This window comes from Paroedura picta, chromosome 1 (assembly GCF_049243985.1).
Source record: "Paroedura picta isolate Pp20150507F chromosome 1, Ppicta_v3.0, whole genome shotgun sequence".
NCBI classification, from domain to species: domain Eukaryota; kingdom Metazoa; phylum Chordata; class Lepidosauria; order Squamata; family Gekkonidae; genus Paroedura; species Paroedura picta.
Window position 1 is genome coordinate 103,499,396 of NC_135369.1, and position 16,401 is coordinate 103,515,796.

At 40.7% G+C, this 16,401-nt stretch overlaps 1 protein-coding gene across 5 annotated transcripts in view; it reads right to left on the reverse strand.

Moving 5' to 3' along the window:
* UTRN (utrophin) overlaps positions 1–16,401 on the reverse strand; it is a 503,173-nt gene that overhangs the window by 340,439 nt on the left and 146,333 nt on the right. For all 5 annotated transcript variants that reach the window (XM_077350828.1, XM_077350839.1, XM_077350815.1 and 2 more), the window contains 5 exons: positions 14,386–14,532; positions 13,229–13,399; positions 10,478–10,657; positions 9,258–9,392; positions 2,994–3,143 (listed from right to left, as the gene is read on the reverse strand). In XM_077350828.1, the coding sequence (XP_077206943.1) occupies positions 2,994–3,143; positions 9,258–9,392; positions 10,478–10,657; positions 13,229–13,399; positions 14,386–14,532 (783 nt within the window). The remainder of the gene's footprint in view (positions 1–2,993; positions 3,144–9,257; positions 9,393–10,477; positions 10,658–13,228; positions 13,400–14,385; positions 14,533–16,401) is intronic.

Consider the following 16,401-nt stretch of genomic DNA (forward strand, 5'->3'; position numbering starts at 1 on the left):
TTTAAGAGCATTGAAGATCCACAAGCAGGGACCTGAAAGCAGCACTTCAAGTTTTACAAACAGGTAGCCAGATCATGTACTTGGGTGGAGCCCAGGGAAATCCAAGTGCTTAAAGCAGCCACAGCAAGCCCTCCATTTTAGTTCTTATCCCACCCTTTCTTCTAATGAGAAAGTCACAGGATGAATACCCTCCTTTGTCCAGAATCATAAGATGCTGAAATCACTGGGCCCTACCTTAAGGTAGATGGAGTATGCTTTTCTCCTTCTTCCATTCTGCTTCCCTTCCTGAATTTCATCCTCTACATCCTCCTATTTGTTACCCTTCTCTTATCTTCTTCCTCCTCTGATTTGGCTGGTCTGCCTTAGAACTAACCAGCCTTCTCCACAGCATCCTCACGTAGCTAGTGATTCCTTGCCTTTTCATTCAAAAATCCATCTTTGTTTATCTCACCATATCTTTTGGTCCTTTTGGGGGCGAACCTTCCTTTCTTTAGGTAGGTTTTCTCTGGACTGACCACATGGGGAAGACATAGTTTGGATACAAGTAACTTTAAGTTGGTATTTGGCTTAACATAATACAGATGTGAATGTTTTTATTGGACTGCCAGAAATAAATTACAGTTATATTGTTGTATTTCCTTGTTGTCATGTACTATTTCCATTCCATTTGCCTTTATAGGACAATAGTTATTCTCTGGTTAAGTATCTCTCTCTCCATTCCATTCTTCATTTCTGGAGAGTTAAACCTGGGAACCACATACACAGAAGACTAAAACAATTCTCTTCTGCCCCCAAATTCAAGTTTCAGTTTTTCATGCACAGGGGATGCACACAATAGGCCTGACATGGGGACTGGTTTGGATAACAACATATAGAAGAATAGCACATCTGTGAGTGGATAGAACTAGAGCATGACCTTACAAATAAATGCTATAATCATCATTCTTCTAAATCACAGAACAACAAGCCAAAATGGACAACAGCATTCTGACTTTAAGTAAGATTTTCTGTTAAGCATTCCTAATAGTTGCGCACTCAAATTCAAAAGGTCGGTGAATAGTACTTATTCCATAATAAAGGGTAGGCACTTTCCAAAACTACTTTAGTAATTCACAGCCTGTTCTTGTAATAAATGGTGCAAAGCAGAACAATATCCAGAGAAAAATGCTCCAGCTGCAAGAGTCATTCCCACAAAAGATGAGGTATAATTCTCGCTCTAACAATATGGGCTTGTATTGCAACACAATACCAGAGTCCCTTCCTTATGGAATGATTATGTATAGTTACGAGGTTGACAGAGTCTAGAAAAAAATTCATAGACATGATTGCAAATTCTAAATTACACATTTAATACCCTAGCATAAAGGGCTAGATTCTAGCTATTGCCAGTGGAAACATGGATCATTATTTTGTTCTCATTTCTGACCCCAGAAAAATAGATTCCTAGGTCACAGGATTTGCCCTGCATGGATTAACAGCAAGGTAAGTTAGGGGAGCCCTGACCTGGATGGCCTGGGATAGCCTGAGCTCATCAGATATTGGAAACTAAATGGGATGAAACCTGGTTAGAATCTGGATAAAAGAGAGAGCCTTTGGGAAAGTGTGGCATAGAAACTGGAAATAAATTCCAAGGTTGTTATGGCAATGGCAAACCACTTCTGTTTATCTCTTGCAATGAAAACCCTACCGGGTCACCATAAGTTCCACCAAACCTTTGACTGAGGGCAATTAAACCATCACCAACTAGAGCCCTAGAGGTCCCTCCCACTCCCAACTGCACCCAGCAGAGACACAGGGTGACTCCTCACCCAGAAATACTCCCATAAAGAACTGAACTACAGCAAAGTTGTAAAGTTATATATACCTACAATCAGAAATATTATATGTTCATGATGTTTTATTTGTATGGTACTTCAAATCTTTCATTGTGAATTGCCTTGATTTGCAAAGGCGGGTGGTGTATATGTGCAATAAAATAAAATAAAAATAAAAGCTGTGATTTGACGGCACTTTCCACCACCACGTCATGAGAGCTGGATGAAAGCTTTCTCTTCTGTCAGCTGTGTTTTGTATGACTGCTCCTTTTTCAGAACACCCACGAAATCTGAATGGCTATATGTGCATGAAGAACTCATGATCTAAGAGTCTACTTTCCAGGAGTTTAGAAGGGACCACAGAAACATAGCAAAGACCCTGACTCCTCCTGATGATATTACTTAGGATGAAAAGTTAGTTAAAATGGCTATAGTTAAAATGAAAAGTAACAATTAATAATCCTGATTTGATTGGATTTCAAGGAAAGAAAAAAGCAATGATTCTACGGTTAACTGAGATATTTTTGCCCTTCTGGTAGAATCCCATCAGCCACTAAAGTTATTTTGAACCACCAATCTATGGCTCAATCTATAACGTGTGGAGCACTGCTACTTACCTCAACTGTGCCCTAATTACCACTGTTTATGCAATCTGTAGGAAAGGAATAGATGTTCATGTTTTTTGCACATATATAACTGTTTTACCTATCACAGTCTGCACAGGGTGCAAAAATAGTGTAAATTATCTCTCCAAACTAAAATGTCCCTTTTATAGGAGAATGGAAGAGGTCTGTGTACAACAGAAAAGCCTCAACTTGCGATCTACTAAGCAACACTGAAAACTTGCTAAAGTTTCTTATTTTTGCTACTTGTCAAGGACTGCAAAAAGCAGTGGGAGTGCTGAGCAATTGGCAGGCCACAATATAAAAACAGTATATATTGTTTGGCTTCTTGGGCATCAAGAAATGCATATCTGTTACTTTCTTTATAAAAAAAATATTAACATCCCTTGGGGAACTCAGGGCAAATTATAATAGACAACAAATACTGTAAATACTATAGTATTATACAAAGAAATATAAGGAAAACAATAAAAACAAAACAAATGTAAAACCCCATAAAAATCACAATTTAAAAACTACTTCTGGACTGCCAACAACCTGAACAGTAAATTCTTACCAAATGGCTCAGTTCTTCGTAACGAGCATTGAAAGTTTCAAGTTTTTCACTGATGATTTCATCAAGAATCCCTCCATCAATCAATGTTTGACCAAGTTCCCGAATCTGAGTCCGATTATCAGCTGGATGGCGCAGTACAGATTCCAGTGACTAATGAGAAGAAAGTTAAACCAAAATTTGAGTGCTGATAGTCCAGTGCTCATAATGTACTGGGATTGATATGCCAACCAACATTTTAGAAGAACACACAATGTTTTCATCAGCAAAACTCCAAGCACCTTATCACACTCTGCAGATATTGTAACTGCCAAGTAAACAAACAATGTTTACAACAGTGGGTACAAAAGCTATGTCTATCAAATGGAACCTTTTCTGAATGCTGGCGTTATTCCTGATTTTCTTTGGGAGTTAATCCATCAGTACTAGAATCAATTTGGACAGGGTTGTTCTGCATGTCTGCCCTCCCCATGCATTTTTACAGTTGTGGAGACAGTTTAGCATACTCCTCATGTGACTTAAATAATGAGGATTGTCAAGAGTGGGTATTGTCAGTCAGTGTTTTTATCAGTGTTGCCACAGTAACCTACTTATTGTTTTTAAATGGCCCTAAAATATCAATATAAAGCTGTAATGTTTAACATTTATGTGCAAGATAGTTCAAGCAAATTCTCTGAATTCCCAGATTTTTTTAAAAAGTAAGTCTCTAGCGATCTCCCTAATGTAGATGTATTAGAGAGGGAAAAGGCTAGAGACTTAAATGTTGTAAAAATTAAAGCTGGGAATTAAACACTAGAGAATTATATCCATTTTAAGACCATTTTTTTAAAAAAGTTAAATCACTGTCTGAAAGGAAGAGAGGGAGTGGTTTAACAATGATAGTCCAGTGGTTGAAAAGTGGGTTGCATATAGGTGGGAGTGGGCAGGATAAAGAAAACTGAAAGAAACACTAAGCACTACAAAAAGCTGACTCAAAATGGGTTTCCAGAAAAAACAGGGTAAAACCAATCCCAAAAGAGTCAGAAAAAATTGGGGAGGAGGGGGGGAGGGAGACATGAACAACAAAAGACTAAAAACTAAAGGTACAAAAATGTATGCTGAAATCAGGTGATATACCGAAGCAGCATGAGGTTACAACTGATGGGATAAAAACATGTGGAAAAGCCTTAAATGTCAAAAGTTAAATAATTCAGAATGGCATGTTTTGTTTTTTAAAAACTGCACCCTCAATAGTGGCACCTATTCCTGATGCCCATCAAGGGGAGGTGAGAGGTCTTGAAAGGAGCTGAAACATTTGTCACTTTCCAGCATTCTCCTCTCAAACCTCTACTAACTCTCATGTCTTTCAGGGAGTACCAGCAACAACGTCTTTAAGTGATGACAGCAGTCTCAAATAAAGCATGCTGCACTGGCACAAATTTCTTTTTTTAATCATTCTTTTAAATTGCTATACACTGTGATGCTGCCAAACAGCCAATAATTTTGCTATTTGTTGATGTAACAGGAGAAATAAAGCTAAGCAAAGACCTGCCTTGCCAACAATTCATTTATCAAATGGTGGAAGAACCATATTTGACTTAATGCTGTCCAACTGGCAAGAGCTGGTGAAGGAGGTCGGGACCTTGGGGGGGGGGGAGTGGCCATGTCCTCCTAGAATACCTTTTCAGATTGGGGGCAAGGAAGTTCATAGATGTAGTCATAGGGTAGCCTTTAATTAAATTCAGAAACATGATCAGAGTCATCCCTTGGACAAGAATGCTGCAAGAGAAAGGAGCAAGTGACAGGTGGGCCCTCTTTAAACAGGAGCTGTTGCATTCTCGAGCCATGACTATTCCAGCAAGAGAGAAACATGGCAGGAGATCCAAGAAGCCTATTTGAATGAACAGAGAACTAAGGAAGAAAAAGGAAATGTTACGGAGGGAAGAAGAGTATCTGCAGGTCACAAGGCACTGTAGATCAGCCATCAGAGTGACCAAAGATGGGAGTGAGCAGAGACTGACCAGGAAGCCCACTATAACAAGAAAAGAGAATTACAGAAGCATTTTGTACAAAATATAAAATTATATTGCTATGGTACAACAGTGTTTCTCCAATTCATTAAGAATATAGAATTAATTCTAAAAGCATTGCCTAAAAACACTGCAGTACAGGAGGTTGGTATAACAAAAAAAAAAAAGCTTCTTCAGATATGGGAGGAACAAATGTAAGAGAAATGTAAGAGAAAACAGAAAGGCTCAGTACCTATTTTGCATATGTGTTTTCCAAGAAGAATACAGATACATCTAGGAATGCTAGTGGGCAAGGTGTAGTGTTTTGGTGGTGTGTTGATATGGAAAGAAGAGGTGCCTTGCTACATTGAATGAGGTAAAATCCCTTGGGCCAGATAGTGGTCAAAAAACATTCGGGACAGCTTGCAGAACCTTTGTCAATCATCTTTAGGATCTTATTAAATTTGCAGATGACACTAAACTGGGAGGGGTAGCAAACACACCAGAAGACAGAATCGGAATATAAGATGACCTTAACAGGCTAGAAAAATGAATTTCAATAGTGAAAAATGTAACGTTCTGCATTTAGGTAGGAAAAATCATAAGCATCACTATAGGATGGGCAAGACTTGCCTTGACAGTAGTACATGTGAAAAGGATCTGGGGGTCTTAGTAGACCAGACACTGAACATGAGTCAGCAGTGTGACTCAGTAACTAAAAAGGCAAACAGGATTTTAGCTTGTATTTAAAAAATAGCAGTGTCCAGATAATGTGAGGTCATGTTACCGCTTTACTCCACTCTGATAAGACCTCATTTGTTTTGAACACCACAACTGAAGAAAGATGTAGAGAAACTGGAGCATGCCCAGATGAGGGCTATGAAGATGGTGAAGGGTTTGAAAACCAAATCATATGAGGAAAGGCTAAAGGCGCTTGGTCTATTTAGCCTGGAGAGAAGACAACTAAGAGGTGATATGATAACCATCTTCAAATACTTGAAGGGCTGTCATATAGAATATGGAGCAGAGTAGTTTTATGTTGCCCCAGAGGGGCGGACCAGAACCAAGGGGTTGAAATTAAACCAACATTTTCGGCTAAACATCCGGAAGAAGTTCTTGACAGTTAGAGCAGTTCCCCAGTGGAACAGGCTTCCACAGGAGGCGGTGGGTTTTTCTTCTTTGCAAGTTTTGAAGCAGAGGCTAGATAGCATTTCTGACAGAAATGCTGATTTTATGAACTCAGGCAGATTGTGAGTGGGTGGGGAGGAAGGGATGTGTCAATGTTTGTCTCTTGTGGCCCTTCCTTGCATACCCAGGAAATAGCTGATCGCCACTGTGAGATGGTAGGCGAATTTCCCTCCAAACCAAGCTGAATTCTGTAGATTTTTGGTGGGTGGGATAACTTGAGCATGAAACTGGAGTCACTGTGGGTAGGTAGGTAGTTGTGAGTTCCTGCATTTTGCAGTGGGTTGGACTAGATGACCACAGAGGCCCCTTCCAACTCTAAGATTCTATGATCTCTTGGAGGACAGTAGAGGCTGAAGCAAAATTGTTCCAGTGTAGTCAAATGAAGCTTAACCTCTCGAATACAGAGGTCCTTTGGATAGGTGGGAATGGACTAGACCAGAAAGCATGACTCCCCAGCCTACTAAAAATAGCACAACAGGCCAGGAACCTGGTTGTGATCGTTGATACACCCCTAACCGTGGAGGCTCAAATAATGAGAGTAGCACAGCTGGCATTTTTCCATCTCCACCAAGCTAAACTAGTAGTGCACCATCTGGCCCCAGATTACCTTACCACAGTCATCCATGCAACAGTCACCTCTAGAAGGGATTACTGCAACTTGCTCTATGTGGGCTTTCCCTTATCCCTGCTCTGGAAGCTCTAATTAGTTAAAAAAACAAAACAGCTGCTCACATCCTCATCCATACACCATGGAGGGCCTACATTATCCTAATCCTGCAGCAGCTACACTTGCTACCATTCAAATACTGGATCAGGTTTAAGGTACTAGTACTCACCTCCATGTGGTCAGGGTCCTGCATACCACAAGGACCGTCTGTATGCCTATACCCACCAAAGAACGACACATTCTACCCATTCCAACAATCTGGTGATCCCCGGCCTCAAAAATGTCTGTTTAGCATGGACCAATGAAATCAAGGCCCTTACAGAACTTGAACATTCTATAGGGCCTGCAAAATGAACTTTTCCACCGGGTTTTCAGGTGAGGGGCATCAACAAGGACTTGCCTACAACCTGGTCTCTTATCAGACAACTCTTAACATTCAATAATGTCCCTAACAGAAATTGTTTCCTAACTGTTGTACTACCCAATCGTTACTACTATTATAACTGTTAGGTCATTGAGTATGTTACAATGTTTCAAATGTTACGATGTATCTTTCCACTCCCCATTGGTTCTATGAACACCATCCCAAGATGTCACATTAAGGGGTGATATATAAATCAAATGAGTAAATAAATAAAATAAATACACAAAAATTCAAAAGGGAGGAGAAGTGATCCAGGAAACTACAGGCCAGTGAGTCTGACCTCAGTTGCAGGGAAGACAATGGAGTAGATTTTAAAGGGGGTAATCTGCAAACATCTGAAGCACAATTTATTGATCCAGAGAAGTCAGCATGGATTTGTCTCAGACAGGTCTTACCAGACCTTCCTTCTTTGACTGAGTAACAGGCTTGCTAGATTGGGGAAACTCAGTTGATGTTCTTAACCTGGATTTCAGTAAGGCTTTTGACAAGGTTACCCATGATGTTCTAATGGGTAAACTGGAGAACTGCAGACTGGATTTTCAGAAGGTTAGGTGGATAGGAACTGTTTAGAAAACCGCACCCAAAGAGGGATTATCAATGGTAATTCATCACATTGGAGGGAAGTGAGCAGTGTTGTGCCTTAGGGCTCAGTACTGAATCCGGTACTTTTCAACATTTTTATCAGTTATCTGGATGAGGGGGTAGAGGGACTTCTCATTAAATCTCCAGATGACCTCAAATTGTGAGGAGTAGCGAACGCCCCAGATCATAGAGAAAGATCTGAATATGCTGAAAAAGTAGGCAAAAGAGAACAAGATGCAATGCTATAAGTGCAGAGTTCTAGATGGGAGATACACTTCTGGGTAACAGTGTGTGTGAACCAGATCTTGGGGTAAACTAAATATGAGCAGACAGTGTGATGCAGTGGTAAAGAGGGCAAAAGCAGCCTTGTATCAACAGAGGCAGCTTGGGTGTACTGGTTAGAAGTGCTGGGTTTGATTCCCCACTCCTCCACATGCAGCCAGCTGAGTGACCCTGGGCTCGCCACAGCACTGATAAAGCTCTTCTGACTGAGCAGTGATATCAGAGCTCTTTCAGCCTCATCTACCTCGTAGGGTGTCTGTTGTGGGGAGAGGAAAGGGTAAGCCGCTTTGAGACTCCTTCTGGTAGAGAAAAGTGGCATATAAGAACTACTTCTTCATCATCACATCAAAATTGCAAGATGTCACAGTCCCACTGTATATCACTTTGGTCAGATCCCACCTGAAGTACTGTGTGCAGTTCTGGAGATCTTACTTCAAAAAGGACATGGATAAAATTGAGAGGAGAGCACCAAGGATGATCCAGGGCCAGGAGACCAAGTCCTATGAGGAAAGGCTGAGGAACCTGAGAATTTACAGCCTAGAGAAGGAGGCTGAGAGGGGATATGATTGCTGTCTTTAAATATTTGAAAGTTTGTCATTTATGGGAGGGCACGGAATGGTTCCTGTTGGCAGCAGACGATAGGACCCATGGTAATGATTTTAAACTACATGTAGAAAGATACCAGCTAGATATTAGGGGGGAAATTTCACTGTCAAAGTATTCAGCGGTGGAATAGGCTGCATAAGGAAGTGGTGAGCTCCCTCACATCTTGAAGCACCAGCTGGACAGAGATTTATTACGGATGCTTTAGACTGATCCTGCATTGTGCAAGGGGTTGGACTAGATGGGCTGTATGGCCCAATCCAACTCTATGATTCTGTTATCCTAAAGGGATTTCAATATGAGCAAACAGAAGCACAAAAGGCAAGCATTTTCTCTTAATTGTTTGCTACTCAATATTTGACTCTACAGAAAAGTTGTTAATCATTATAAAAGCTAAGATGAGCCATTCATTCCATATAACCCTGTTCTATTTGAATATAGAAATAATATTTGATCTTCTTTTAAAAGATCTTTAATCTTTTTTGCTCTCTTTTCCCTGGATACCGATTAAATTTATACATTGTTCACAGTACCTCTAAGGCCTCATTGACAGCATCTGCTTTATCTGGCAAGTTTTCGGTGTTTTTCATTCTATCTTCCAAAGTATTCAGCCAAGCTGTTTCTAGGTCCAGATAGTGGAGTAACTCAATCCAGCATGACCATACTTCCTGAGGGCAAACAGTATACAAGGATCCTTATTACATTTCAAAAATTCATATTCAGTGCAGTGAGGCATTGCAAATTAGTACTTACTCAGTGCTGCTCATCAGCTAGTGAAATCATTGCTGACAACTGTCCAATATCAGAAAATACCACCACCTCTGCATTATTGCCCCCTCTCATCTTTCCCATTTTCTTTTTTATATGCTCACTTTCCTTGGGACAGGGAAAGGGACTCCATTATATACCACCAATCACTCTTACTTAAACATTCCTCCCTCCATTTTTCACTCCAATGAATACCCAAAGTGGTTTACAAGAATATATATATTTTTAAAAGATAAACAACGAAGTACGGTAATACAACAAAAATTAAAAAACAAAAATAAATTATTCTAGACTATATAAATCATCATGTGAATCTCTTTTGGAAGAAAAGTCACGACAGCCTATGGAGATGTGATGGAAGGGAATCTCAAAAACATGGTAGATATATATAAATCATATGAAAATTAATTCAATAAATATTAATACTTATTTTCATGTCTATTTCTTTTGTTTTGAAGGAGCAAACTAGCATCTCTGCTATCCAATGCATCACAGAAATATGGTGCATTCTCTGTCATATTATGAGTTTATTTTAATATGATGGTATAAGTTTATTCTGCCCAAGTCAGAGAGGTTATTGCACAGTATATCAGGGAGCTTTTCTTGGAGGAAAATTCCATACTATTTAATGGGGGTTACTCGCAGGAAATTGTCCTTAAGAGTGCCACATAAGCTCTTGCCATCTGAAAATGAGCATAAGGTGTCAACTTAAAAATTGTCAAGGTAAGACAAAAAAAAAACCCTGATTAATAAAAAATCTTTAAAGCATTTAACGATACTAATTATATGCTTTGAATTCCAGTCGCATCGCTATGTGAATATGTCCCAAAAACAGTTAATTGTTGGAAGCAGTTCATAAGAAAAAGTCTGGGAATAATCCTTTAGAACCTGAGTATTTCAAAACTTAGGAAAGAGCCTTTATACACGTTTTACACAGGTTCATGGTAGATTATTGCTTATGTGAAAGGGTACACTAAGGACATACCTCCAAAGTGTGGCATTTCCCTCGCATCCTATTGCAGAGGAGTTGGTAATTCTCCAGCACAAGATTAAGTTCCCTTGTTAAGTCTTGACCACCAGATGGCAGTTTAGCAGCTAGCATCTTGATGTTGTCTTTCAGAATCTTCACCCGCACTTCTTTCTGCAGCACATCCTCTTTTGCTCTCTGGTCAAAGAAAACAAATGCTGGCCAAGAGGGTGCCATGGTTCTCACACAGAAAATATGTCTCCAGTACTAATTAGGTTACTCAGACAAGGCACAAACTCTTATTTCACTGCCCTCAAAGCAGCTCACAGGTTCTGTCAAATCCCACCGGAACTCTATTATATTCCTCATACATTCGTATCTTTAGTTGTAATGTTTTAACGCTAAGGTAAAAGAAAATACTGCTGAGAACAAAAAGCAGAGGCAGCCTGAACCATTCAGAATTGTCTCATCAAACTTCACAAAACATGCAACCTTAATCAACTTTCTCCTTCTCCTTTTCTTACATTTGGATCTTTCTCCTTCTTCCAAGCAGCTCAAGAATGCACAGTGTGTTTACCATATTTTATTCACATAACCACCCCAAATTACAACTATTTTCTTAAGACTAGCAAGTAAAGATGACTGCCATATAAGGAGTGGAATCCCACAGGAAGGAGTCCTCTCTCCTATTATATTTAGCATCTTCATGCGCCATCTTGCTCAGCTGGTGCAAAGGCTTGGGCTGGGTTGCAACCAATAGACAGATGAAACCCAGCTTTTCCTCCTGTTGATTGACCGCCCTGATTCTCCCCCCAAATCCTTAGCCAGATGCATGGAAGCAGTGAGGAAGTGGCTCAAGCAGAGTCGTCTGAAGCTCAACCCTTCAGAGATGGAGGTCTTGTGGCTGGGTAGGAAGGGACCAAGTGAGGAAGCGTGCTTACCCAATCTGGACAGAGTGCGCCTAACAATAGCCCACTCCACCAGAAACCTGGGTGTGATCCTCGATGCCTCTCTCTCCATGGAGGCACAGGTCATGAGAGTAGCACAGCAGGTCTTTTACCACCTATGCCAAGCCAAGCTACTAGCGCCCTACTTGGCCCCAAAACACCTATCCATAGTGATCCATGCGACTGTCACTTCTAAACTGAACTTCTGCAACTTGTCCTACGCACACCTACCCTTATCCTTGATCCGGAAACGACTACAACTGGTTCAGAACACTACAGCCAGGATTCTCACCAATACACCAAGGAGATCCCACATCCAACCTATACTTCAATAACTCAGCTGGCTCCCAATTGAATTCTGGATCAAGCTTAAAGATTTTGGTTATTAACTTCAAGGCCATACACGGTCTGGGCCCAGTGTACCTGAGAGATCGTCTTCTCTGCCTATACCCCCAAAAGAGTCCTACACTCTGCAACTGTGAACTGGCTGGTGATCCCTGGCCTCAAAGAAGCACATCGGACCTCAACAAAGGCCAGCGCCTTCTCTGTCCTGGCCCCCACCTAGTGAAACGATCTCCCTGAAGAGATCAGGGCTCTGCCCAAACTCCCACAATTCCCCAGGGCCTGCCAAAGGGATCTGCTTGAAGCCGACCGACCTAACAACATCCACTGGTCATCCCCACCCCCAGACATCCCCTTCCATGACCTGAATCAGTCTGACCTTTCTGGGGAGTTCTGTTAAAGTTGTTGTTCCTGTTACAGTATTGTTAATCAAACCTATTGAAATTCTGTTAATATTAGAACCACTGTTGTTAATATGTTATGCTATGACTGTGTTATATGACTATAATGTTCTATATAATACCCTGCAATGTTTCATATAAACTGTCCTGAGACCTATGGGAGGGTGGTATAAAAATCTAAGAAAGAGATCAATTAATTAATTAACCTATGTCTCTCCAGGCAAGAACTGCGGTACTCATTCTAGATACTCTACCTACCAGTAGTAAGGTTCTGCTCTCCAGTGGGGGAGAGCCACCTATTAAAGCTGTCCAAGTAATCCAGAACTGAGTGTATTTTCCAACATGCATGGACACTCCTCAATTTCTCTTTGAAGGTGCCAATATGTACTAAATTATTATGGTAGGTATAGTGACAAAATATTAAAAGCTCGTGTTTTTGTAATCATTATGTTCTAAATTAAATTAAACTAGAAGTGCATTAAGCCAGACTTTTATAGCTCACATTTTATTCCTCATTTTCTCATAAAGTTGAATTGCCCAACATTAAAACAACCTTAAATGCGGAAAAAATTGTCAGTGAACAAGCTTAAGTGGAAGCAAATAAGAGTATTAGCTGTAATAGAGGGAATAGTTACATAATAATAACATTAGGCTATGTCCCTGTCATAATTTTTCAGAATTACTTTATAAAATTGACTACTTCAGTATTGGCCACATCCGTCTTATTTACGTGAATTACCCACTAATTTGTAGCAAGATGTACCATAGGTAGGAAGATATAACTGCTTATGCAAGCTTCTCCTAAGTACCATGTCATAGGCTGAATCAACAAGCGAGGAAAATAGTATCCTCAGCATATATGCTCAGATTCCCAAGTGTACTTATAACAATAATTCAAGGTCTATTTCTTCCTAAGAAGAAAAGTATAGACAAGGCTCCACATACATGCATTCTTATCTACCTACTGAACTTTAGAAAAGAGCATTTTCTTTAAAGCCTGTCAATTTCTTCCTCTCATATCCACTAAGTTTCCAAACATGAGTAGCCTAGAGAGTTTCCCTGTTTTTTCTGTTTCTTACCTTCATTTCCTCTACTGCATTTTCCAGCTCATCTGGAGTCTTGTATTCAAAATCTCTCTCCAAATATTCCTCTTCAGCTTGAGCCATCCACTCTTGCATCTCTGCCAAATCTTTCTTTAGGTTTACAGCTTTTTCCTGACTCTCAGATAACTGATTTTTCTGACTAATGATCTAGCAAGTCAACAAGAAACAGATTGGTAGCCATAACAATTAAAAGTTGTTTGCCTCATTGCAAGCAGGCCTTAAGAAAGATTTGAGTGAGGGGAAGTATAAAACATCAGAGCACTGAAACTTTTAGCAGCTTAATTTCCAGATGGCATTTCCTTTTTAAAAAATGGGTGGAAGTATCAAACATTCATTAAAAAGTGATGTTTTTCTATAGTTGTAAACCAAGATCTTACAGCTACTGGTCAAGACAGATTATTATTCTAGCTATTTTCAGATGTGTATCATAGCTTCAAGTACAAATTAATTGTTGCAAACCATCATGGCATGAAAAACAACCATTCCACTTTATGGCAATGATCACTTAGATTCTTGTTCCAGATATTTAAGGCCAAGACCAAAAAATAAAAACAAAAACTGCTTCTTACGAAGCTCAACCTATCCATCACAAACACTGTAATGTCTGGAGAAGCCATCAGTTAAAAGGACTTCAATTTTGAAGGATATTTAAGGGAATGAAGGAAGAGAAAAATTTAAATGAGTAAAAGTTAGTTCCAGTCCATAAAGGCATGATACAAACTTGGCCAGGAATGTATGAAAAGACAAATAAAATAAAATCATCTTCGACAAGCAAATGCAGCAATCTGCTGCTAGTGTTCATTTTACCTCTTGCACTTGTACAGAAAGCCTAAAAGGAAACAGGAGTTGGGAAGGAACAATGGTTGTTTAGAAAATGCCAGAAACAGAAGCCCAGTTACACCCTTGATATATGATACTTCTACATAGACATTATGAACAAAAATAACTTATTATCTTCAAGTAGTTCTTTCTTTGTCTTATTGTAAGATTATTGTAGATGAACGGTCTTCTTATGATTGCTACACCACTACCAAACTATATCAGTGTAATGCATACAATAAATCTACTACTATGAATGCCAAGTGACAATAGATAATACATAAAACAAAAAAGAAATACTATTGGTAACTAACCTGTTTGCTCAATTTTTCCCACAGCACTTGGATATCTGTCAATTTAGATTTCACTGATGCGTTTACAGGCTGGCTTCTTAAAGCAGACTCTATCTCTTTCATTTCTTTTAGAGACAGTTCTGTCTTCTCCATTTCAGTAACCAACAGCTGAACAGAGGTAGAAAAATATTTGTAATTGTTTTCTTTCATAATGCAGGTTTACATACTGCCTATTTTTATTTATTTTCTACATTTATCCTACCCAAGGTCCAAGAAACTGAAGGCAGCATACATCCCATCACCTCCTCTATTTTACTCTCATGATAACTCTGTGAGGTAAGTTAAGATGAGTATGCATGTGACTCAGCAAGCTTTATGGCAAAGTTGGGATCTGAACTTCCCAGATTCTAAAGCCATCCTGTACCTGCCAATGCCATTTTAGAAGCAACTATAATTCTCTAAAAATCACGAAGAGGCCACCATATGAATAGTGTAGCAAATGGACCCCAGGAAGTCTTGTTCCCTGCCTGAGTGCCTTTTCAGGTGCTGAAATAGGCCCACATGGTGGTTTCAGCACATGAAAAGGTGTGGGAAAAGTTAACAAGAGCCCCATGATCCCCCATGACAATTGACAGCAGTCATGGGATAACAGGACAAGTCCTCTTGTGGTTAACATCAAACAAAGAGTGAGTACAAATGGGCAGATTTCAGAGTGGAAGGTGGTAAGCAGTGGGGTATCACAGTGCTCAGAGCTTGGTCTGGTGCTTTTTAACTTGTTCATTCATTATTTGGAGTTGGGAGTATGCATTAAAGTAGTTAAGTTTGTAGATAACGCTAAGTTGTTCAGAACAGTGACAGCCAGGGAGAGCTGTGAGGCGCTCTAGAGCGGGGATTGTCAACCCCAGGTCTGCGGCCCGGTAGCGGGCCGCGAAGGCCTCGGTAACGGGACGCAGGCGGCCACACCTGCCTCTCCCCCTCCCCCCCGCAGCGAGAAGCTCACCATGAGAGAAGCGGCCCACCTAGCTTCTTGCTGCGGGGGGGGGGGGAGAGGCAGGCGTGGCCGCCAGAGGCAGGCGTGGCCGTTTCCTGTGTATGCTCGAGGTCAGAGCTCCCCCGGGATATGCAGATGCCCTTGTGTAGAATGCACAAACGCACATCGCGCTGGGGCGGAAAGCCCAGGATTCTGCCCGGTAGTGGCAGCGGCTGGGGGGAGTGGAGAGGGGCTGGGGCCCCACTACATGCTGGCAGAGAACGGGATCCCAACCTCCCACCAGGGTGGGGGCAGGGGGACGCCCCAGCCAGCTCTGCGGAACATGCCAGGGCATGCAGTGTCCCTGCAGGGACACTGTAGGTTGGGGCGGGGGCGGGCCAAAAAGCACCGCAGTATTGATTACGCATGGCGCCAGCCCACCCCAGCCCCCACCAGCACCCACAGTATCTCAGGGACCGTGGAAGTTCCCATGTTCCCATAAAGCGGGCTTTCCATGGACCTGAGCCGCACGCACTGGCGGTGGTGGCTTACGTAATCGGGGATTTTCCCCGATGCCCTGACACCGCCTGTGTGGGCCTTCCGGCCCATGCATAATGGGTCTTTGAGATACAGCTGACGATTTCTGCTATCAAAATCACTTTTTATGTCACTTCAAAGTGTTACTAAAGAATCTCTTCAGATCCCAGCTATAATAGTTTTGGCTGGATATTACTGCAGTAACAATACCTAACATTGATTTTTTTTAATTGTCTGGATATCTCTTTTGAACCAACAGTTATTTTAATAATAATTCATAAATGTACATGCAAAGACCATGCCAGCTATATTATTTACAGATTTAAAGTAGTTCAGCAGACCTTAAGTATTTTGAGAAGTTAACTTTTGAACAAAACACCACTAAAGTAAAACCTCTCAGTATCATGAACTACTGCCGAACAAAACAAATAAATTCTGCAGTCAGTACATAGCAGGGATAAAATTCAAATAATTTTAAGGTCTCTCTGAAGGGTACGTAAACAAAGTGATCAAGGTTGCATCATGCCTCC